General features: G+C 55.4%; 1 protein-coding gene across 1 annotated transcript; it reads left to right on the forward strand.

Annotated features, from left to right (window-relative positions):
- The first annotated feature begins 268 nt into the window (after nucleotides 1-268).
- Nucleotides 269-24182, forward strand: LOC139835391 (uncharacterized). Its single transcript, XM_071825235.1, has 3 exons — nucleotides 269-496; nucleotides 12825-13667; nucleotides 23937-24182. The coding sequence occupies exons 1-3, from the start codon at nucleotides 269-271 to the stop codon at nucleotides 24180-24182; spliced, it is 1317 nt and encodes a 438-aa protein (XP_071681336.1).
- The last annotated feature ends 18 nt before the right edge of the window (nucleotides 24183-24200 follow it).

A 24200-nucleotide genomic window follows, 5' to 3' on the forward strand; every position in this document is an offset into this window, starting at 1 on the left:
TGCTTCTTCTCTTGTTTCTCGTAGGTTCGTTCCTGGATGCTGTCGTCGAAGAGCAAAGAGTGAACTCGCGAGTTGAAGCCCTTCTTCGTCTTGCCAGGGCTAACGACATTGATTTTTGGGCACACAAAGATCGCACTCGTCGTATTGTTCAATTTCAGGATCGAGCCACCCAAACTCGAGGATTTCTTGACTTCTGCAATAGTACCTTGGATATGGTGTATAATGCCTGTTTCCTCGGAACCCTAAGCCCAAAAATCTTACCGAACTCATGGACAAATTCAAGGACGTGCACAATATCCACGACTTTGTAAAGGCTCAGATGGTGGCTGGCGCCAAGTTTGCATTGATTTGTATGAAGATTTTCCATTCGAAGTTGGATCTTGACAAGGTCTGCGAGAGCCTTCTTCTCAAGATGTCGAAAAGGAAAATAAACATTGACAAGCACAATGCGGCTGTGTCTCCTGTCGCCGAAAAAATGATTGATGAGCTCCTCAAGGTAGACACCACTTTCTTCAAGGAGTATCGATACGACGATTCCAGACAGAATATTCATGCTACAAGAGAAAACATAGATAGATGGATATAATTTTTTTATATTGCTCAATGCGTGAGGTTTGGACCAAGACGCAGAGTTCTATATGTATATTTGTCGTGTATACTGTAAATTTCTGCGAGACATATATGAAGTCAAAGCAAATTCTTCTAGTTGTACTGTAACCTTTCCCTTAGCCCCCGAGTATCTCGGGTAACATGATTATGTTTATTTTTCGTGAGGTTTTTGTAGAACCAAAGTGTATATATTTGCTGAGTGTGTCGAAGTCAACTATGTTGTAATTTTTGCGGGTTCGAGCCCCCGAGTGTTGCTCATACAGAGAGAAAAACATATATCACCAATATTTTTTATTTCAACCATGCTATATTGCAGCACCGCAAGCCCGCCTCATTAAAAACCTTTCAGCCCCACTCGTTGCCCTGAAAGGAAAAGAGTGCGTCTGAAAACTTGCGAGCTCTTCAGATACAATGTATGTTTACATAGTTGGTACTATATTGATTTCCTTCTAGGCGTAAAAACGTCGCAGCTGTGCAACGTTCCACGGGTTCGGTTCGTCCTTGCCCATCTTCTTGTCCTTCAGTCGATATGCTCCTCCCGGAATAACTTCAGTAATGATGTATGGTCCCAACCATGGAGATTCCAGCGTCTTGTGTCCATCTTGCTTGAGTCGAAGGACTAGATCGCCGACTTCAAATGATCTGGGCCGTAAACGTCGGTTGTGATAATTTTTGAGGTTCTACTGGTATGCACTTACTCTTGATAGCACCACATCTCTTGCTTCATCGATTGCGTCGACATCATCTTCCAGCGCCTTCTGTGAAGCTTCTTCATCATATTCCATGACTCTGGGAGAGTTGTGTTCTATTTCTATCGGGAGCACTGCTTCAGCACCATGGACCAAAAAGAACGGAGTTTCTTGAGTTGCTGCGTTTGGCGTTGTTCGTAAGCTCCACAACACATAGGCAACTTGTCCATCCAGGTCTGTCTCGCTTTTTCAAGTGGTGTCAGTAGACGTTTCTTGATGCCATTGCAGATTAGGCCGCTTGCTTTTTCGACTTGATCATTGGTTTGTGGGTGCGCCACCGATGCAACTGTAGCTTGATACCTACACCTTCACAATAATCTTTGAATTCTCGGGAGGTGAAATTGCTGCCATTGTCCGTGACGATGCTGTTAGGGACGCCGAACCGAAAAACTATCCCCTTGATGAAGTTTACTGCTGATGTTGCATCTGCCGAAGTTACTGGTACCGCTTCAATCCACTTTGTGAATCTGTCGACAGCCAGAAGCAAGTATACGTGTCCTCCTGGCCATGACTTGTATAATTTTCCCATCATATCTAATCCCCATTGTGCGAAAGGCCATGCCAAGGGTATTGGCATTAATTCTGCTGCTGGAGAATGAGGTTTAGACGCGAATCTTTGACAAGCTTCGCAAGTACGCACGATTTCTTTCGCATCCTCTATTGCTGTTAGCCAATAAAATCCAGCTCGAAAAGCCTTGGCTGCGATTGCTCGACTGCTTGCGTGGTGGCCACATATCCCTTCGTGTATGTCCTTCAATATGACTCATCCTTCTTCGGGTGTAACACACCTCTGCAGCACGTCCGATATACTTCGCTTGTATAGCTCTCCCTTGACCAATGTAAACGCCTTAGATCATCGAATAACTCGTCTTGCTTAGACCGGATCTTCGGGTATTTCTTTCTTCGTGATATATGTCAAGTACACCTGCATCCAGGGGATTTGAATCATCATGACCTCCTCTGGTTCTTCCTCATCATCCGACATATGTGTTTCTGGAGCTGCTGGAGCCCCCGAGTCTTTCTTGGGTTTCTCTTTTTTCTTCGGCTGTTTTGGCGCTGTTGCTTTCTTTGACTTGGTTGACCTTTCACTAATTTCCTCCCAAAAAACTCTGGGTGGTATGGGCAAACACTGCGAGCCGATGTTTGCCAAAACATCAGCATCATCGTTGCTGAGCCTGCTCACGTGATTAACTTCGCAACCATCGAAGGTTTTCTCGAGTTCGTTGTACACCTCCTTATACGCTATCATACTGGCATTGACTGCATCGCACTTGTTCATCACCTGCTGGGCGACCAACTGGGAGTCGCCTAAGATTTTTAGGCGAGTAGCGCCTCAAGCTTTTGCCATCTTCATCCCGTGAATAAGGGCTTCATATTCTGCTTCATTATTTGATCCATTGGGGAAGGTCATCCGCAATATATACTTCATCTTGTCATCCTGTGGTGAAACAAGTACCACGCCTGCTCTAGCTCCTTCCAATCTCTTGGACCCGTCGAAGTTCATATGCCAGGTACTCGATAAATCTGGGGGTCCCATGTTTTGGAGTTCCGTCCACTCTGCAACAAAGTCCGGTAGAATTTGCGACTTGATTGCCTTTCTTTTTTCATATGTGATGTCCCGAGGGGAAAGCTCGATTCCCCAAAGGGAGACACGTCCTGTAGCTTCTGGATTGTTCAAGAAGTTCGAGAGAGGCGCCTCGTCGACCACTATTATCGGGTGTGCCGAAAAATAGTGTCTTAGCTTCCGTGCTGACATAAAAACTCCGTATGCCAATTTCTGATAGTGCGGGTAGCGCTGTTTGAATGGTGATAAGACTTCTCTGAGGAAATATATTGGCCACTGAACCCCATGAATTTTCCCTTTTTCCTCTCGTTCTACCACGAGAACTGTGCTAACCACTTGAGGTGTGGCCGCGATGTATAACAGCAGAGGCTCTTTTTCTCGTGGTGCCACTAATACTGGGGGTGTCGAAATTGTACGCTTTAGATGCTCAAAAGCTTTGTCTGCCTCCTCGTTCCACTTGAACTTTTCTCCTTGCTTGATGAGCGCGTAAAAGGGCACCGCTTTTGTTCCCAACCTTGTGATGAACCTGCTCAAAGCTGCGACTCGTCCAGTTAACTGATGTATCTCTTTGAGATTGGTTGGTTTTCTCATCGTCAGGATAGCTTGTATTTTCTCTAGATTGGCCTCAATTCCTCTAGCTGACACCAAGTATCCGAGGAGTTCTCCCGCAGGAACACCAAAGGAGCATTTTGTCGGGTTCAACTTGAGACGGGACTTGTCGAGGTTGTTGAAGGTTTCCCTAAGATCATCAATGAGGGCTGACCCTTGCTTTGTTGTTATGACTACATCATCGATGTATACTTGGACGTTTTTCCCGATCTGCGTAGCGAGGCACTTCTGCATCATCCTCTGATATGTGGCTCCCGCGTTTTTCAACCCGAAAGGCATTGTTCTGTAGCAGAATACGCCATAAGGGGTTATGAAAGCTGTTTTGACTTCATCTTCTTCTTTTAGGCAGATCTGGTTATAACCAGAATACGCGTCGAGGAAGGAAAGACATTCGCATCCTGCCATGGAATCGATAATTTGATCGATCCTCGGGAGGGGAAAGTGAGCCTTTGGACAATGTTTGTTGAGACACGTGAAATCGACGCACATGCGAAGGACTTCAGTGTTTTTCTTCGGGACCAGCACTGGGTTGGCGACCCACATGGCCTCAGTGTGTAACTCTTTGATGAAACCCGCCTCTTTTACCCGACGGATATCAGATAGCATAGCTTTGCGGTTTGGCTCGAAGAATCGCCGCAAAGGTTGTCGAATTGGTCTAGCTCTTGGATCTAAATTGAGAGGGTGCTCGGCAAGTTTTCTGGGTACTCCTGGCATGTCAGCTGGACACCATGCAAAGATTTCCCAGCGCTCACGGAGGAACTTGATGAGCGCGCTTTCCTATGCGCTGTCCAAGTTGGAAGCGATGGACGTCGTCTTTTTAGGATCTGTCAGGTGGATCCGCACTTCCTTAGAATTCTTGGAGGTGTCGAAAGCTTGCTCTTGCAAGGATCTACCTCCATCAGGCAACACGTCGTAGTTGGTGGTAAGCTTGGATGCCTCGTACTCAGCCTGCATCCCGAATGTTTCGGAAAGCTTGTGGAAATCCTTGTCGCACTTATCTGCCAAAGCAAAACTTCCTTTGACTGTTATTGGTCCCTTAGGTCCAGGGATTCTCCATAGCAGGTACGTGTAGTGCAACACAACCATGAATCTGGCATATGCGGGTCGTCCCAAGAGGGCATGATACTGCGATGGCCAGTCGATGACTTCGAACTCCAACTTCTCCTTTCTGAAATTTTCTTGTGTTCCAAACTGCACGTCGAGAGCAATCTTGCCCAAAGGATAATTTGGTTTCTCAGGTGCGATGCCGTGAAAACGCGTGTCCGTTCGTGTCAAGTTTGCCAGAGAGATGTTCATCTTCCTCAATGTGTCCGCGTATATGAGATTTAGACTGCTTCCACCATCTATGAATATTCGGGAGACATCATATCCTTCAATAACCGCTGGAAGTATCATGGCTGAGTGTCCTGGCCGTGGAACTTGAGGTGGGTGATCCTCCTGTGTGAATCCTATCAGCTATCTCGACCAATTAAGGTACTCGGTGGTTCGTGGAGGTGATGTCACTGCCATGTACACCTGTCGAGAAATTAGCTTCTGCGACCTATTCGAAGGTCTGCCCTTCTGTATTATCGATACTGCTCCTTTTGTATTTGTGAAGTCATCATTGTTGCCTGGAGGTGCCGCGAGTTGCAACTGATGCTGGTTCACACTAGTAATTGCGGGCGGTGGTGGCAGATGAACTTCGCTCCTTGGCCCCTGCACATATCCCCTGCTTGCTTCTTGCGCGTTTGTGCTCTCCGTATATCTTCGCAAAGCTTGGAAAGTTCGACAGTCCTTCTGAAGATGACCCGACTGTCTCCTTCCATCATTGTCAACGTAAAAGTGCATCTGGCACGGTCCATTCAGCAGATCTTCGGGTGACATGTTGTATGGTCTTGGAAACCTTGGCCGATTATTTTGTCTGCTAGAACTTGGTGCATCTCTATGATCGTTGTGTTGGTCATTGCTCCTTTGATAATCATCGCGAGGATTTCCTCCATTATTTCCTCGGAAGCCAGCCGCTATTTGGCTGGGACCGTCATAATCTGTGAAGTTGCGGAAACGTCGCATGTTTTGGTTATTGTTTATGTTACGATCTTCTTCGGGTGACCTCTGCCGCTTGTTATAGACAGCATCTTCTCCATCTGCCCAGTGATTCGCTATTTCCATTTGATCTGCTATTGTCCTGGGGTTGGATCTTCCCAACTCTTCGACTAGGTCTCTCCTTCGGATTCCTGCAACAAACGCGTCGATTGCTCTTTCATCAGACACGTGCTCAGCCGAGTTTTTTATGATACTCCACCGTTGAATGTACATCCTCATCGATTCATCCGACTTCTGCTTGCATGTCCTTAGCTGTTCTATCGACGCTAGTTTTTTGCACGTGGAACAGAAATTCCTCACGAACAAGTCCTCGAAAGTTTCCCAGCTATCGATGGATCCTTCCGGCAGCTTCTTCATCCAGGATCTTGCGGCTCCACTGAGGTGAACCTGAATGCTCTGCATTGCCGTTGCTCTGGTTCCGCCCATCAACTTCTCTGTCTCCAGATAATCGACTAACCAATCCTCTGGATCTTGCAGCCCGTCGAACTTTTTTTAATTATCTGGTAACTTGAAGCTAGTGGGCACTCGAGTTTAGCGAACCCGTCGGGTAAAGCAAGGGAGTCCACATAAGTCCTCATCACTATCTTCTGGGGTGTGTCGACGTTAGCGTGTTCTTCTTTCCTCACGTGCTCTGTCGACTCGAGCTTGAGCCACTGTGTTTCTTGCGTCACCTTCTCTTGGAGTGTCTCGCGCCGCCACCACAATGGGTCGGGACTGTTTTGCCTTGGACTGTTCCTGCGTGGAGCACTTTCGGGTTGTGGTGCAACTTCTCTTCCTGCTATCGGCGCACCCATAACGCCGACTCCTAGCATAGCCATCTGGTACAGTGATGACCTTGGATCTCCCTGAGGTGGCTTGGATGCCATTAGGAATGCATGTGTCGCCATATATCCTGCCTCTGGCGTCTTCGGGATGATATGCCCTCTCATGTCTATTGACATGAAGGACATGTCGAGGTTTTGAATCAGGTTCTCCTGATCTTGCTCGGGTATTCCTGCCAGTCGATATCTTGCTCTTGCACGGGTATCTCCGTGACTATCTCCTGAAGTCCTTGATTGTCGACTCAGGTTGTTCCTACGCTAACTTGACGCATCGGCTGCAGCTCTTCTTTCGTCGAGTGTTTGCCGTAATTTTTCTAACTCTCATCTGGAACGAGCGATTTTATATTGATATGCTTGCAGCGCTTGCGGCGTGGCTGTAGTGGTCATCGGCTCTGTGCCATCCATGGCTCTCTGAGCTCTATCCCACACTTCCTGCGGCAGCTGCACTTTTTCTCGCGGCGTGGTTCCAATGTACTTGTTGCCACTTCCGCGCGTGATATCTGCGGGATCGACGTAGGGGTTGCCCAAATCGTCGAAAGCCTCAGACGCTTCATCCTCTTGACGGCTTGCTCCCGCAATTACGCAGATCTGATGATATATTGCGGCTGTGTATTCGTCGGACTCAGGGTCGATGACACCGTCATATAGATCGGCGAAGACCTCCCCACTGTCAGTATAGTTGTTGGTGAAGTCGAAGTTGTTTGTCGGGGGGAAGACCCCGGATAGGGCAATGGACGTGGAGTAGCCGGCTGGCCACTGGCCGGCTCGCGGCAAAGGCCGGCTGAGGAGCAGCCGGCTGGAGCCGTGGCCGGCTGGTCCGGAAGCCGGCTGGCTCTAGGTCCTAGTCGGCCTGGCTGCGGCCACCAATGCTGTAGCTGGGCCGGCTTTTACAAGCCATATCCGACTGGGGTTTGTACCTCAGACCGACTCGAGGCTGGCGAGTCTTGCACTGGAAGGAACCGGGTTGGTGATCCGGGTTCCCAAAGTCCACGCTGACTTCATCTTCCGTAAAGCGCGGGGCACTGTGGAGCAATAGTGCCACGCGCCGGACAGGCCGTCAGGGCTTACGACGATCCGTACTGGCTACAGTGGCTGACGGCGACAGGGACACCTCCTCTCCATACCGCTGACCGTGGCAGTCGGATGGGACGGGCCACGACGCCTCAACGTCTCCTGACGTCACCGCCTCGGGAAGGAGCGGAAGCCGGAGCCGGCCGAGCCGGCCAGTAAACTATAGGGTCTTATATGTAAGAGTACCGGCGCCTATATAAGCCGCACTACCCCCTCTCGTGCAGGGGATCGATCATTTTACTACTTTCACCCACCTACAGAGCTGCCCTGTGAGAGAGACCATCGTCTCCCTTAGCCTCTCAGGAGCAGCCGGTCACAGCTCTAGGAGCACCATTGTATTGTGTGATCATCATATACACTCATAGCAGGAGTAGAGGTTTTACCTCCATCGGAGGGCCTCGAACCTGGGTACGTCGCCGTGTCGCTCGTGCCCATACCCGCATCCGGATACCGCCGTGAGATCCCTCAGGAACCACTTCGATTAGCCACCCTATGGCATATGCCGTGACGATACCACGACATTTGGCGCCCACCGTGGGGCCTTCAGCATCCTCGGCCGGTGTCTTCGTCTGGACGGGCCTCACCATCACCACCGGCGAGCGAGTCGCTTCAGGCTTGATCTGGAGATTCGGCTCCCTCGACTGCGTCAGCGACAACGCTGGCTACTTCGCTGACCGGCCCTTCCCAGCCGGCGGCAGCGTCATCTCCTTCGGCGGCTTCGACGTCTACGTCGCCACCGTCGCACCGCCGCGCTACCCGCGGCAGGTGCTGCGCTGCGCTAGCCCTCCTCCGCGACCCGGCAGCAGCGCTTCCGCCAGCCCCGCCGTCGTGCAAGTCATGATGGCTGGCGACGAGCTCCCCACCAAGAACCCGCGCATGCGCGGCCCCAACTTGGAGCGCAACATCGACCCCAACGCCTCCGGCTCGGGCCCGAAAGCGCCACCACCACCGTCCCGGCTGGATGCAGTCCGGGCAAAACTGAGCACCCCGCTCACGCCTGGTGCAGACCCCACCGCCATCGAGGCGGACTTGGAGGCGCACCGCCAGCTCCTCCTCAAGCAAACCGAAGAACTGGCTGCTGCTAAGCGCCAGATGGAGATCACCCAGCGCGAATACAACCGCGCCCACGGCCTCACTCCAGGCGGCGACGAGCCAAGCCGAGCCGGCCATATCCGCCGCAGGGGCCGCGACCTTGGCGCTGAGATCGCCCGCGACGGCGCTCCTTCGCCGGCTCCGTCCGCGGAGCTCCCCGTCTACAACACCCCCGACAAGAACGTGCGCGCGGCAGAAGCCGCCGCGGAAGAGCTGAACCGCCTCGAAGGCGAAGAGTTACGCCGCCAGACCAGGCGGGTGACTGAGCTGCTCAACGCAGCCAACAGGCAGATCGCCGACCCCAGGTATGTCAATGCCCCCAGAGCTTCTCACGCTCGTGGAGCTGCAGGCAACGACAGGGAAGGCGCCAGGGACACGGCCGAGTCCGCCTCCCCAGCACCAAGCCGGCACCGTGACTCCCGGGCCACGCACGCAAGCTCGGGCCGGCCAAGCCACCAGCCGAGCGGCAGCAGCCGCAGCCGGCCCCCTCCAAGCCGGAACCAGGAGCAAGACTCCGGGCCCCGCCGTCATCACCGGCCGGCTCCAGAAGCAAGCGGCGCGCGCCAGCCGGCACACTCCCGGCTGGGCCCGCGCATCGAGCCCACCGACGCCCGGGACCGCCTCGACCGGCTGGTTCAATCCCGCATCGCGGAAGAAGAGGGGCCAGCCGGCCCAAAGTGCTTCGGGCCGCGGATCCTCAACGAGCCCATGGTCGACGGCTTCCAGCTCCCGCGCGACACCCCCAAGTACGACGGCACCGCCAAGCCGGAAGACTGGCTGCTGGACTACTCCACGGCAGTCGGCATCGCCAAGGGCAACAAGCGCTGGGCTGTGCGCTACTCCCCCCTCATGCTACTCGGCTCCGCCCGCACGTGGCTCAACAACCTGCCAGCCGGCAGCATAAACGGCTGGCTGGACTTCGAAGCCGCCTTCATCAGCAACTTCACCGGCACTTATCGCCGGCCGGGTCGCCCTCAACAGCTTGAGATGTGCAAGTAGGGCCCGGACGAGACGGATCGCGCGTACCTGACGCGCTGGTGCGAGATGCGCAACTCTTGCGAGGGCGTGCACGAGATGCAAGCCATCAGCTTCTTCATGGGCGGCTGCCGGCCCAACACCATGCTGTGGCACAAGCTACGCCGCAGCGAGCCCAAGACGATGGCCGCCTTGATGGTCATCGCAGACAAGTACGCGCTGGCAGAGGAAGCCGGCAAGGCGCCGGCTGATATTTCACCGGCCCCAGCAAGACGGGACAACAACAGGCCGGCTGAGCACAAGCCGGCCGAGGGCGGCTCGCATGGCAGCCGGCGGGACAACTACCGCGGCAAGCGTCACAGCGACCAGCCGGACCGCCGGTACGGTTCCGCCCATGTGGCCGCCGTGGCAGACAACGCGGCAGGCGGCAGCCACCGCCAGAAGCAAGACCGGCAATGGAAGCCGAAGTACACCTTCGAGCAGATGCTCGACTCGCCGTGCAAGTACCACAGCGGCAAGAACCCCTCCAACCACACCACCCGCGACTGCCACTTCATGAAGCGGCTGACTAGCGGTGAACCTCTACCGCCTCCACCCCCGCCTCCACCAGCCGGCGGGCCGGGTGGCCAAGCCGGCGCAGAGAACGCCAACCTCGAGCACCACGAGGCTAACCAAGTGCACCATGGCGGCCGATATCTGGCCGAAGACGCCACCTACATCATCTTCACCTCCGAGCCCGAGGACAGGACGAGCCAAGAGCGCCGTTCCCTCGAGGTCAACGCGGTCATACCGCCGGTCCCCCAGTACCTAAACTGGTCAGAGCAGGCCATCACTTTTGATCGCCGCGACACACCAGCTGTCCTGCCGAAGCCGGGCAGCTACGCCATGGTCCTCGACCCCACCATCGGCACAACCCGGCGCAGCGTGCGTTTTTCGCGCGTCCTCATCGACGGCGGCAGCAGCATCAACATCCTCTACCGCGACACCGCCCGCAAGCTGGGCATCCAGGAGGCCGAGTTGCGTCCCACCCCCACCGTCTTCCATGGCATCGCGCCAGGCCATTGCTGCCAGCCGATCGGCCGGATCACGCTGGAGGTGATGTTCGGGAAGCCGGACCACTTCCGCACAGAGAGAATCGAGTTCGAGGTGGTGGACCTCGTGAGTCCCTACCACGCGCTCCTGGGCAGGCCGACCCTGACCAAGTTCATGGCGGTGCCCCACTATGGGTACCTGAAGATGAAGCTGCCTGGCCCCAAGGGGGTCATCACCATAGCCGGCGACTATCGTCGCTCCATGGACTGCGCCACGCAGAGCTCGAAGATGGCCCAGACGCTGGTCATCGCCACCGAGAAGCAGCTCATCCACGACGCCGTCGCCCTCGCCAAAGCCGCGCAGACAGACATGCCGGCTGCGGGCAACCCGGCTGGGACGACTCACTTCCAGCCGGACGACAACACCAAGAAGATCCTGCTGGACCCGGCGCAGCCGGACAAGTTCGTCACCATCGGTGCCGGCTTGAACAAGAAATAGGAAAGCGAGCTCACCAGCTTCCTCCGTGAGAATCGGGACATCTTCGCATGGACTCCAAGAGACATGCCGGGTGTGCCGAGGGAGTTGGCTGAGCACCACCTCCACGTCCGGCCTGAAGCCAAGCCGGTGAAGCAGCCTCTCAGGCGCTTCGCCGAAGAACGAAGGAAGGCCATCGGTGAAGAAATCGCCCAGCTCCTAGCTGCCGGCTTCATCATGGAAGTGCTGCACCCGGACTGGTTGGCGAACCCGGTCCTGGTTTTGAAGAAGAACGGCTCCTGGCGCATGTGTATCGACTACACCAGCCTGAACAAGGCGTGCCCAAAGGATCCTTTTCCCCTGCCGCGCATAGATCAAGTCATAGACTCGACTGCCGGCTGTGAACTGTTGTCTTTCCTAGATGCCTATTCAGGCTACCACCAGATTCCTTTGAATCCGGATGATCAAATAAAGACTTCGTTCATTACCCCGTACGGGGCTTACTGCTACACGACTATGCCGTTCGGCTTGAAAAATGCAGGCGCCACCTACCAAAGGTGCATGCAAAAATGCTTGCAGGATCAAATCGGCAGAAACGTTCACGCATATGTGGATGATGTCGTTGTAAAGACCAAGGAGACGACTACCCTCCTTGATGACCTGAGAGAAACCTTCACCAATCTGAGAAGATTCCGGATGAAGCTCAACCCGGCCAAGTGCACATTCGGCGTGCCGTCTGGCCAGCTCCTTGGCTACCTCGTCTCTCAGCGAGGGATCGAAGCCAACCCGGACAAGATCAGTGCCCTGGAGAAGATGGAACTGCCGCAGTGCCTCAAGGACGTCCCGAAGTTCGCTGGCTGCCTGGCTTCGTGGAGCCGGTTCGTCAGCCGGCTGGGGGAGAAGGCACTGCCCCTGTATCAATTGATGAAGAAGGCGGACAAATTCGTCTGGTCACCGCAGGCGGATGAAGCCTTCCGTGACTTGAAGCGCGTGCTCTCAACCGCGCCAATCCTTGCAACGCCGGCTTCAATGGAGCCAATGCTGTTGTACATCGCAGCCACCAACCGAGTGGTTAGCGTTGTCCTGGTGGTGGAACGCAAAGAAGCCGGCAGGGAGCAGCTGGTCCAACGCCCAGTTTACTACCTTAGCGAAGTGCTCTCCCAGTCGAAGCAAAACTACCCCCACTACCAGAAGGTCACCTACGGCGTCTACATGGCGGCCAAGAAGCTGAAGCACTACTTCCAAGAGCACCCCATCAAGGTGGTTGCCACAGCGCCTTTGGCGGAAATCATCGGCAGCAAGGATGCCAACGGCCGGGTTGCCAAGTGGGCCCTGGAGCTAGCCGCCCACACCATCCTCTACGAGCCACGCACAGCCATCAAGTCGCAGATCCTCGCGGATTTCTTCGTCGACTGGGCTGAGATGCAGTACCTGCCGCCTGTGCCGGATTCCACACATTGGAAGATGCACTTCGACGGCTCGAAGATGCGCAACGGCTTGGGAGCCGGCATCGTCATAACCTCTCCCAAGGGAGACCGGCTGGACTACGTCCTGCAGATCCACTTCGCCGCATCCAACAATGTGGCGGAGTATGAAGCGCTCATTCATGGGCTGAAGCTGGCCAAGGAGATTGGCGTGCGTCGCATACTCTGCTTCGGCGACTCCGACTTGGTCATACAGCAAGCATCTGGCGACTGGGACGCGAAGGACGCCAACATGGCCTCATACCGCTTCCATGTCCAGCAGTTATCCGGCTTCTTCGATGGCTGCGAATTCCACCACGTGCCACGAGCAAACAACGAGGCGGCTGATGCCTTGTCCAAGATTGGCTCAACCCGGCAAGCTATTCCGCCGGGTGTCGCCTTGGCGGTTCTCAAGAAGCCGTCCATCATACCGTCACCGGACTCGGATTCAATATTCGTGCCGGCTGACCCGGGGGCTGCTCAGCCGAACCCGGGGGCTTCATCGCCCAAGTCGGGGGCTAACAAGCCAAACCCGCCGGCTAGCATGCCGAACCCGGGGACTTCTCAGTCCAACCCGGGGGCTTCATCGCCAAACTCGAGGGCTAGCAAGCCGAACCCGCCGGCTAGCAAGCCGAACCCGGCGACCATGCAGTCGAACCCGGAAGCTCCCACGCAGGAGGCCCTGTTGGTTAGCGTATTCGAGATAAGATGCGTACCTTCATGGGCACAAGAATTCCTCTCCTACCTCACCGACGGTGTGCTGCCTGATGATAGAGTCCAGGCCAGGCAGACTGAGAGAAGGGCCAAGGCCTATACCATCATCAACCACCAGCTGTACAAACGCAGCGTAAGTGGGGTGTTCCAGCGGTGCGTCGAGCCGGCTGAAGGGATTGAACTCCTACGGGAAATCCATCAAGGAGAGTGCGGACATCACGCCTCATCCAGAGCCATAGTGGCCAAAGCCTTCCGGCACGGTTTTTACTGGCCGACTGCGCTCAGAGACGCAGAAGATTTGGTGAAGAAGTGCAACGGCTGCCAGCGCTTCGCAAAGCAGAGACACCAGCCGGCTTCCGCCTTGAAAACCATCCCCATCACATGGCCATTTGCCGTATGGGGCTTGGATATGGTAGGCCCATTCAGAACAGCGCGAGGCGGCATGACACATCTCTTGGTGATGATTGACAAATTCACCAAGTGGATCGAAGCCAAGCCAATCAAGAACCGGACGGGTCCACAGCCGTCACATTCCTCAAGGAAATCATTGTGAGATTCGGCTACCCCCACACCATCATCACCGACAACGGCACCAACTTCTCCCAAGGCATCTTCTCTCGCTATTGCGGGGAAATGGGGATCCGGATGGCCCTATCTTCTGTGGCACACCCAGAGTCCAACGGACAAGTGGAAAAGGCTAACGGCTTAGTACTAGCTGGCATCCGGCCCCGGCTGGTGGAGCCGCTCGAGCGAGCAGCCGGCTGCTGGATTGAAGAACTGCCCAATGTGCTATGGAGCCTACGCACAACGACAAACCGCTCAGTCGGCTTCACACCATTTTTCCTCGTATACGGGGCCGAAGCCGTCCTGCCGACTGATATCGAGCACGACGCGCCAAGGATCAAGCTCTACACAGAAGCCGAAGCCAAAGAAGCTCGCGAAGATGGAGTTGACCTGGTCGAAGAGGCCCGGCTGCTGGCTGAGTCTAGATCTACCATCTACCAGCAAAGCCTCCGACGCTATCACAGCCGGAAGGTCCAGCCCTTAGCATTCCGAGAAGGAGACCTAGTGCTCCGGCTGATCCAGAGGACAGCCGGACAGCATAAACTATCATCCCCATGGGAGGGTCCCTTCATCGTGAGCAAGGCAGTAGGCAATGATTCCTACTATCTCATAGATGCCCAAGAGGCTAGAGAAAACAAGCCGGACAAGGCTGACGAGGAGACTAAACGTCCCTGGAATGTCAGGTTACTCCGCCCATTTTACACATGAGAGCAGGAATGTATGTATCCCTTGTATCCCTTTTGTAAGTTATGAAAAAGCTTGCGCCGAGAGCGCCGTTTCCGACAAGTTTTTCGCATACTCTATTTCGTTTCGCCAATTGGCTTGAACCCTTTCACGTGGTTGGCTCAGTAACGTGATCCGGTTTCCGACAGCCGGCTTCCGGTCTAGCTACAGACCGCAACCCGGCTGTCCGGCTGGCGGGAGTAAGGCCTAGGGAGCCGGCACGCGAAAAACGACTAAGGGAAAGAGTAAAAGCGAGTTGACTTGCAACTTTTCATAAAAGTGCTGGATTGCCGAATCCAGCTCGTTCGACTGAAATACCGTCGGCCTCACCCAGCGGCCCGCTCTTGATCCGGCGACGGATCGCAAGTCGGACGTACGACCGGCAAGAGCACAGCCAAAGAGTGGGGCGGATGGGAAAAAGCGAACGAGTCGAAAGAAAGCAACTCGGCACGCAAAATGATTAACAAACACATTAAAGCGTGCCTTAATAAAAGGATAATAATATTGTCTTACATATGCACCCGGCATCCCGGGGATTTAACGAATTGTCTTGGCAAAAGCAACAATTGAAAGACAGGTAGAAGCTAAGCACCGGCTGGATCAGGAGAGCCGGCTGCCGGGTCATCCTCGGGCACGTCGTCCGCCTCCTCGTCCTCAGCCTCCTCCTCCTCGTCAGACGGCGGATTCGGGTCCGCGATGAAGATGGACTTGTCGACGAAGTCGGCAATGGCGCAGGCGCGGGCAAGCCGAGCAGTCTTGTTCTCCGCCGGGAGCTTGTCCTCCACGTCGGCGCGCCGGAACTCCAACTGGTCGAGGCTAACCTCGTTATACCAGGAAAGCACAAAAGATAGCGCCATATCGGCTCCGGCGCGCGTGGCCGACTCCTTCCAGTCCAAGAAGCGGTCGGGAGCCCTGTCCAGCCAAGCGATGAGATTGGAGAGATCTTCCGGCAGCGTCTCCGTCGGCCACAGCAGTCGGATCAGCTCCTCCGCCGCCTTCCGCAGCTCCCAGCCAAGCTTGGTGACCGGCTCCACGCGGGCGGCGATGGACGCCAGATAGTCGTCCATGGTGAAGCAGTCGGAGCTCTGCTCCCCAGTGGCCTGCCGGCGATCCTCCCGCGCCTTGCCAACAGCCGCTAACGCCTCCTCCTGCGCCTCAGGGAAGGCCGCTGCAAAGAAGAAAAGCATGTCAGAAGCCATCAAAGCCGAAATAAGCTGAAAAATGCAAATTTTCGAAGTCCTAAAGTAAGCCTGGCGGCAGCCGGCAAGATCCGACTGCCCCCAGCCTGAAGATGGAGATTCCGAAGCTCTAAAGTAAGCCTGGCGGCAGCCGGCAAGAACCGACTGCCCCCAGCCCGAAGATGGAGATTTCAAAAAAAAAAAAAAAAAAAAAAAAGCCTGGCGACAGCCGGCAAGAACCGACTGCCCCCAGCCCGAAGATGGAGATATCGAAAAAATCAAGTTTCTGCCGCCGGCTGCCAACCTAAGCCGGCAGCCGACGGCCGAAAGCCGGCAAAGGGGAAGGCATAAGACAAAAGACTCACCCGCCAAGCCGCGGTCGAGCGCGCTAAGTTCCTCCAACCACCGCTTGGCGGTGGCCGACAGCTCGTTGGACTTGGTGGTCACCTCTTGCTGGAGCGAAAGCCGTTGCCGCTCCACCTCCTCCAACCGCTTGCTCAGACCCTCCAGCTTTTCCTCCTGCTCCTTCTTGAGGGCGGCAAGTTCCTTGAGATGGTTAGCCTCAAGGAGGCGCAGCCGTTTCAGCTCCCCGTCAGCCACCTTCAGCTTGGCGGCAGCAGCCCGGTTCGCCTCCTCACTTGTGGCGCATTGAGCACGGGCAACTCGGAGGTCCGACTCAAGCTGCGGGACCCGGGCGGCCTCAGCTGCAAGCCGGCAAAAATGGGCCGTCAGTAAAAAAGAAACTCACAGGAAAAGCAAGTCAAAAGAGAGAAGGCCTCACCCTTGACAGCCTCCAGCTCGCGAGCCAAGCCGGCTCGCTCGATCTTGGCCTTGTGGTAGCTAGTCACCACCTTGTTGTACAAGACGGTGCGTCGCTCCGTAACCGCCTGAAAGAAACAATCAGATATCCAGCCGAAACCCGGACCGGCTCCAAGCAGCCGGACCATGCGTCGGAGGGCTACCAGGATAATAACAAAATTGCAAAAACAAGAAGACACCTACCTTGTCAGCATCCTCCAGCGTTGCTAGCTGGGCAAGGGCCTCGGCGGCCTTGTTCTTAAGGCTGGCCCGGTAGCCGGAGAAGACCATCTTCATGGGCGTCGCACCAGGCTGTCCCTCCCGGTTGAACACCTCGCAAGAATCCGCCTGGTGCCACGCAGCCTCCATGGTGCCAGCCGAGCCAAGGCTGGAGTCAGAGGCAGACGGCACATGCAGCAGCCGGGCCCCCTTGGCCACATGAAGGCCCTCAGTTGGGCCCGGCGGGCCCCTCGTCCTCACCAGCGCCCGGGAGTCGGCGTCCCTCGAGCGCGCTGGCTCATCCCTCGCCGGCTCCTTCCCGGTCGGCTCCCTCCTCGTCGGCTCCGAAGCCGGAGGCGGCGCGGTCGAAGGAGTCGGCCCGGTGGGAGCCGTCGCATCCGGCGCTTGAGGCGCTCCTTCCGGGGAGCTCTCCAGCACCACGACGTTGGGCGCGGGCCCGCCGACTCCGGTCGAAGGTGGCGCAGCCCCACCAGCTCCAGCTCCGGCCGCAGATGGCATGCTCGCCAGCTCCGGCTGCCTGCTCCACAAACGGGGCGCGGCGCGGGAACATGTCGTCTAGGGTCGGCCGGCGCGCCGACTGACCCTGGTCTCCGCCGCCAGGCGCGGCAGAAGAAGACGCCCCCGCAGAAGGTGGCGTGGCCGCAGACGGCACGTTAGCAGCCGGCGGCGTGCGCGCGTGCTGAAGGTTGCGGGGTTGGCTCCCTCCTTTGCCGCTGAAGCGGCGACGTGACGGGAGGAGCCTGCCGAGAGCCGCCTCCCTGGGTAAACTTAATCGCGGCCCTAGTTGAACAAGCAAGAAAAGATAAGTACAGAGAGGAAGGAAAGAAAAGGAATCAAACAACAAAGGAAAAAGAACTCACCCGGCTTTTCCGGGACCTTCTTGGGCGCCAGCCGGCGCTGTTTCTTGGCCCTCGCCTCCGAAGCGGCCGTAGACCCGACGCCGGCCCGCTTCCTCCCCTTCGGCGCAGAAGTCGCCGTGCTCGTAGGCGGCACCGCGCGCAGAGGCACCGCCGGGATGGGCCCCGTGCCGGATTGGGCCGGCTCCGCCTGCGGCTGCTCCTGCTCCTGCTCCTGCTCCTGCTCATGCTCAGGCGAGGGCGGCGGGTTATGCTCCCCCTGGCCGCCCTGATCCTGCACCACCGGCAGATCGTCGTCGCCGGCTTGGTCGCCGGCTAGGTCAGCCGGGTCGATGTGATCCGGCGTCCAGACCTTCGTCGCCAAGTCGCCATCCTCGATGCCTTGGCGGGTGAAAAGCTGAAAACAATAAGATAAATATCAAGTCGGCCACGCAGCCGCAAGCCGGAAGATGGCAAAAAACGTCAAACTTACCAGTTCAGGCGGCTGTTCCCGATCGTAAGGCGGCAACCCCCAATCCCAGTTGTCCGGCATGTTGGCCTTGGTGATGTTGTTCACCCGGTGAGCCACCTGGGACTTGGAGAGCTCCATCTTCGACGTCCGTGTCGGGTCGAGCCGGCCGGACATGTGACCGATCTTGTGGACGCGCCACTGGAGCGGTATGACCCGGCGCGAGATGTAGGTGCAGAGGAGGTCCTCGGCACTCAGCCGGCCCCCCGTGACGCACTCGCTCAGGAAGTCCCACAAGAGGTTCACCTCCGCGTCCGGGTCCGAGGACTTGGGGTTGTAGCCCCAGTTGATCCGGCCGACTGGCGGAGCCGGGTTGTATTCCGGCAGGTTGAGCCGGTCGAAGGCCGGGCTCTCGTTCCGCACATAAAAGAAAGACATCTGCCAATTCTTTACAGAATCGACAGTCGGAATCCGCGGGAAGGACGTACCCGTGCGAGGATAGATGGAGGCGGCGCCGCAGGTCCTCAGGCGGCCTTCGGTCGTCTGCGCCTTGATGTAGAAGAGCCGGCTCCAAAACTCCACGTCCGGCCACAAGCCGGCGTAGCCTTCCATGAAGGCCACGTAGCAGCTGAGGAGGATCATGGCGTTGGCCGGCAGGTGGTGCGGCTGCAGGCCGAAGTGGTCGAGGAACCGGCGGAAGAAGTTGGAAGCCGGCAGACCCAATCCGCGGTCGAGATGCGCGCCGAAGACCACGCGTTCGCCGGGCTCCGGCCGAGGCTCCTTCTCCGCGCCCGGCGCCCTGGTAATCACCCCCGCCGGGATGCGGCGGAGGCGCACGAGCCGGGCAATGTCGTCCTCCTGCATATAGGAACCCTTCCAGGAGCCGCTCGGCTGGGCCATCGAGGACGAAGAAGAAGAGGAGGTCCAGGAGAGGCGGAAGGGCGAAGAAGAGCCGCTCCTCGCCGGAGGAGATCGCGGTGGAGAAGGGCGCGCCGTCGATGCGCGTGGCCCCGTGGCGCCGGATTGGCGGGTTTGCGGCGGCAGCTCGGCGGAGGATCGTCGGGGCAACCGCTCGCTGAGGTTCGCCAGAAGAACGGAAGAGGAACGGCGTCGGAGCAGCGAAGAGCTTGAGTGAAGAGAAGGAGCGAGGCAGGAGCGCGAGGAGGAAGAAAGGGGCAAGTGCCGCCTCGATACCGCCCCCGCGGCATTTATAGCCGACCGCGGCGGGCGGTTGGCCTCCAAGTGGCCGACGTGGGCCACGTCTCCGGATTCTCGCGCCGTAACTCCTCCCACGACCGCTACCGTTACCAGAAACGGCCACACCACGTCGCCCACTACCGCACCGGATCCGGAGGGACATTGATGTGACCAGACGAACCGACCGCCAGGCCAGGCGTCAGACCAGTCAAGTCGGGCGCAGGGCCCGAGGCGGCGGAGACTCCGGCGCGCCGCAAGCCGGAGCCGGACGATAAGTTCCATCCGAACCAAAATTCATCAGCAAGGCGGAGACGCCATCAGATCTTGCGAGAAAGCAAAAACTATACAAGTGTAAAAAGCGGCCGGCTGGGAGCAGCCGGCAGGAACGAGCCGGATGAGGGCGCAGCCGGCTGAATGGAAATTCTCAGTCGGCCCCTCCAAGTGCCGTCTAACACATTCGAGAAGCCAGGAAAATCTGCCTAGGTCCTTCTAAATGCAGGACCTTGCCAGCTTCGGGGGCTAATGTCGGGGGGAAGACCCCGGATAGGGCAATGGACGCGGAGCAGCCGGCTGGCCACTGGCCGGCTCGCGGCAAAGGCCGGCTGAGGAGCAGCCGGCTGGAGCCGTGGCCGGCTGGTCCGGAAGCCGGCTGGCTCTAGGTCCTAGTCGGCCTGGCTGCGGCCACCAATGCTGTAGCTGGGCCGGCTTCTACAAGCCATATCCGACTGGGGTTTGTACCTCAGACCGACTCGAGGCTGGCGAGTCTTGCACTGGAAGGAACCGGGTTGGTGATCCGGGTTCCCAAAGTCCACGCTGACTTCATCTTCCGTAAAGCGCGGGGCACTGTGGAGCAATAGTGCCACGCGCCGGACAGGCCGTCAGGGCTTACGACGATCCGTACTGGCTACAGTGGCTGACAGCGACAGGGACACCTCCTCTCCATACCGCTGACCGTGGCAGTCGGATGGGACGGGCCACGACGCCTCAACGTCTCCTGACGTCACCGCCTCGGGAAGGAGCGGAAGCCGGAGCCGGCCGAGCCGGCCAGTAAACTATAGGGTCTTATATGTAAGAGTACCGGCGCCTATATAAGCCGCACTACCCCCTCTCGTGCAGGGGATCGATCATTTTACTACTTTCACCCACCTACAGAGCTGCCCTGTGAGAGAGACCATCGTCTCCCTTAGCCTCTCAGGAGCAGCCGGTCACAGCTCTAGGAGCACCATTGTATTGTGTGATCATCATATACACTCATAGCAGGAGTAGAGGTTTTACCTCCATCGGAGGGCCTCGAACCTGGGTACGTCGCCGTGTCGCTCGTGCCCATACCCGCATCCGGATACCGCCGTGAGATCCCTCAGGAACCACTTCGATTAGCCACCCTATGGCATATGCCGTGACGATACCACGACATTGTTGAAGCTTTCCGAGTCGCTGTCCAGATCGGTTTTCGTGAACGACCCGAAAGTCATGTCATCGAGCAGATTAGCGAGTGCCCCGCCGTCGGCGGGCTTGGTGAAGCGTGGCGGTGAAACTTCTTCGTTGCCTAATCCGATAGATGATGTTGACGATCCCGAGAAATCAGATTCGACCGCTAACGGTCCCTAAAAAATCGGTGCCGCGAGACGATGCGATCCTTCTTTCCCGACGAGGAAGCGGAAGCTCCCAAACGTCATCTCCGTCGACTCTTCCAGATCAGCATATGCATGCAAACGGGCGGGATGGCAAGGAACAAAATCGGCGAAATCAGGTTGGACTCGTTTACCTCCGTCCATCGAGTTGCTTGCAGTTGATGATGATGTTGACGATGCCATCGAGACCAGGACTTTGCGACCTCCAATTCCCACAGACGGTGCCAATTGACGAGGTATTAACTCGTCAATGCCTATAGATTGTAGACTTAGGGTTTCGTAAAAAGTAGAGGGCAAGTAGATCTCGAAGGTTTCAGCCGACAATGGTGCTCGACTAAAGGCTACGGTGGTTCTGTTGACAAAGATTCGATCCCTCATTTCTCCCTCGGCTCCCCTTTATATAGGAGGTGGAGCCGAGGCTTTTCGTGTCATACAAGTTACAAACTATCCGAGGCGTATTGGCCTTTCCTATTTTGATACAACATTCCTACTACAACTCTACTTTTCCTTATCCGAAGATCTTTGGGCTTCTGGGCCTCCAAAGCTTCGGGTCCGTGGGCTTCACGTCCTCTCCATATAACCCGGGTACTTTATTCGGCATTCCTATTCGGCATACCTATGTCACATAGTAAATAAAAATATTGCTGAGATGCTCATTGTCTGTTTGTCTTGTCATTTTGGCATGGGATTGCTCCTACAAGAGTACCTCCATATCATCGGGCAAGAGGTACCCCGTTGGCGGTTCTCGATGATACATGTATATTTACAATGACAAGAACTTATTTGGGACCTAAGTTGAGTAGCATGAGATTTAGGTACTCGCATTCAAGGGGCATGAGATTTTCAACTTGTGATTTGCAAGCATATAGCTCATTTTTGACTCACATTAACTTTAACCATTCAAGATGCTTATGATAGGGGCAATGAGAGCTCAAAGCTAATGAGTACCATACTTTTTGGAAGGTTTATAAAACTTGTTAATCTTGCTTACTCTGCAAAGATTCTCTCTTTTACTATTATGTTGAGTCTTCATCTTCTACTTTATGCACCAATTAAGAGAGTATAGTTGTCATTCTTAGTGCAATGTGCATAGTCCCAAAATTATTATTGATTGATTCATGATTATGCCATTGCTTGTTCTTAAGTTACTTGTATCTAGTCACCCTTTGAACTTTAAAGGTGTCCTAGCATTTATGTTTTGCTACTTCATAAAGGACATGTTGAGTACCACTTTGTTATGTTTACTCTATGCTCATAAACAAACAGTTGCTTTTAATGCACTATTATTCATGATCCTTTGTTTGAGTTACTTCTCATGTTACAACATAGTTGCTAAGTTCTATTGAATTATATATATCATGCCTATGTTTAGAGTACTTTTGATCCCAGCTCACAATGCTTACATGCTTGATCAAGATTGTGTTGGCTTGATGTCACCTCAAAAATTATTTTGTTATCACTTACCTACTCGAGGATGAGCAGGAGTTAAGCTTGGGGATGTTGATACGTTGCAAACGTATCTATAATTTTTGATGCTCCATGCTTTTTTTACACCAATTGCTATATGTTTTGTTTACACTTCGTGGAACTTTTATGCATTTTCCGGGACAAACCTATTGACAAGATGCCACAATGCCAGTTCCCTGTTTTCTGCTGTTTTTGTATTTCAGAAAACTTGTACATGAAATATTCTCGGAATTGGCGAAACAAAAGCCAAAGTTCCTATTTTTCCCGGAGCGAAGACGGAGTCCAGAGAAGAGACGGAGGAGTGCCACAGGCTGGCCAGACCATGCCTAGGCGCGGCCTGGCCCTGACCCGCGCCTAGGGCTGGTCTGGGCCCATCTGGTGTCCACCGACCTCACCCTTCTGCCTATATAAAGCTCCCGACGCAAAAACCATAAATATACAAGCCTCCATCCACGAAAAGTTCCGTAGCTCCGCCCCCGTCGCAGATAAGATTCGGGGGACAGAAGTCTCTGTTCCGGCACCCTACCTGGACAGGGAATTGCCCCCGGAGCCATCTCCATCGACTCCACTGCCATCTTCGTCGCCATTGCTGACTCCCATGATGAGGAGTGAGTAGTTATCCCCCGGGGCTGAGGGCTCTACCGGTAGCTATGTGGTCTATCTCTCTCTCCCATGGTGTGATCTTTATGTGACCATGAGCTTTGTAATCTAGATGTCGTTATGCTATTCAAGTGAACTTTACTAATGTGATCTCCGGAGACTCCTTGTCCCACGTGTGTAAAGGTGGAGTGTGTGCACCATGTGGGTCTCTTAGGCTATATTTCATAGAATACTTGTTCACTGAATTATGATTTGAGTTGGATGTCTCTATGAAATTGTGGTGTGTTAGTACCGCCTATGAATGCTCAAAGTGCAGCGCGTGGTGTTCATTAGTACTTGGGAATACATTTTTAAGGTTTGCTTTTGCAGACCTACGCGGTGAATTAGTGTTCGTTATCCAACCGGAGAGTAGTTCAGAGTAGCATAGTGAAGTGCTTATATTTATATTCCTTTATGATATCATTGTTGAGAGTGACCACTAGTGAAAGTATGATCCCTAGGCCTTGTTTCCAAACATCGAATCACCGTTTATTTACTGTTTTACTGCATGTTTACTTGCTGCCATATTTATTTCAGATTGTTATTACCACTCATATTCATCCATATCACTTGCATTTTACTATCTCTTCACCGAACTAGTGCACCTATACATATGACAAGTGTTGTCGGGGGGGAAGACCCCGGGTATGGCAAAAGACTGGGAACAGTGGGCTCAGGGCCGGCTGGCCCGCGGCAAAGGCCAGCTGGAGCCGTGGCTAGCCGCCTTTTGAGCCGGCTGGAACCAGGTCTACGCTGGCTTGGCCGTGGTTGGCTGCGCCATGGCCAGGGCCGGCTTCTACATATCATATCCGGCTTGGTCCACCTTTCCCCTGACCGGCTTGGAGCTGGTGATCCTTGCAAGAGAAGGCCCCGGAAAGGTCATCCGGGTCCAAAAGTCCACTGAGGACATCAAATCCCGCAGATCAAGGGGCACTGTAGAGCAACAGTGACCCGCGTCAGGACTGGCCATCATGGCCCGGCTTCTCCAGGAGCCGCAGGCTACGGGCGGCGCTAGCTAGCGGCCGCAGGCTACGGCCGCAAGCTAGATCCTCCTACGGCATGTCGCTCGGCACGTCCTATCCCCGCCGGCTGCGACAGGAAGGACAAGACAGGGCCGACAGCCGGGCAGCACGTGTGCCTCCAGAAGGCGCGAGTGAGCCGGAGCCGGCGGAACCGGCACCATAGGCTATAGGGACTAGCACC

Source organism: Lolium perenne, chromosome 2 (genome assembly GCF_019359855.2).
Source record: "Lolium perenne isolate Kyuss_39 chromosome 2, Kyuss_2.0, whole genome shotgun sequence".
Lineage (NCBI taxonomy): Eukaryota > Viridiplantae > Streptophyta > Magnoliopsida > Poales > Poaceae > Lolium > Lolium perenne.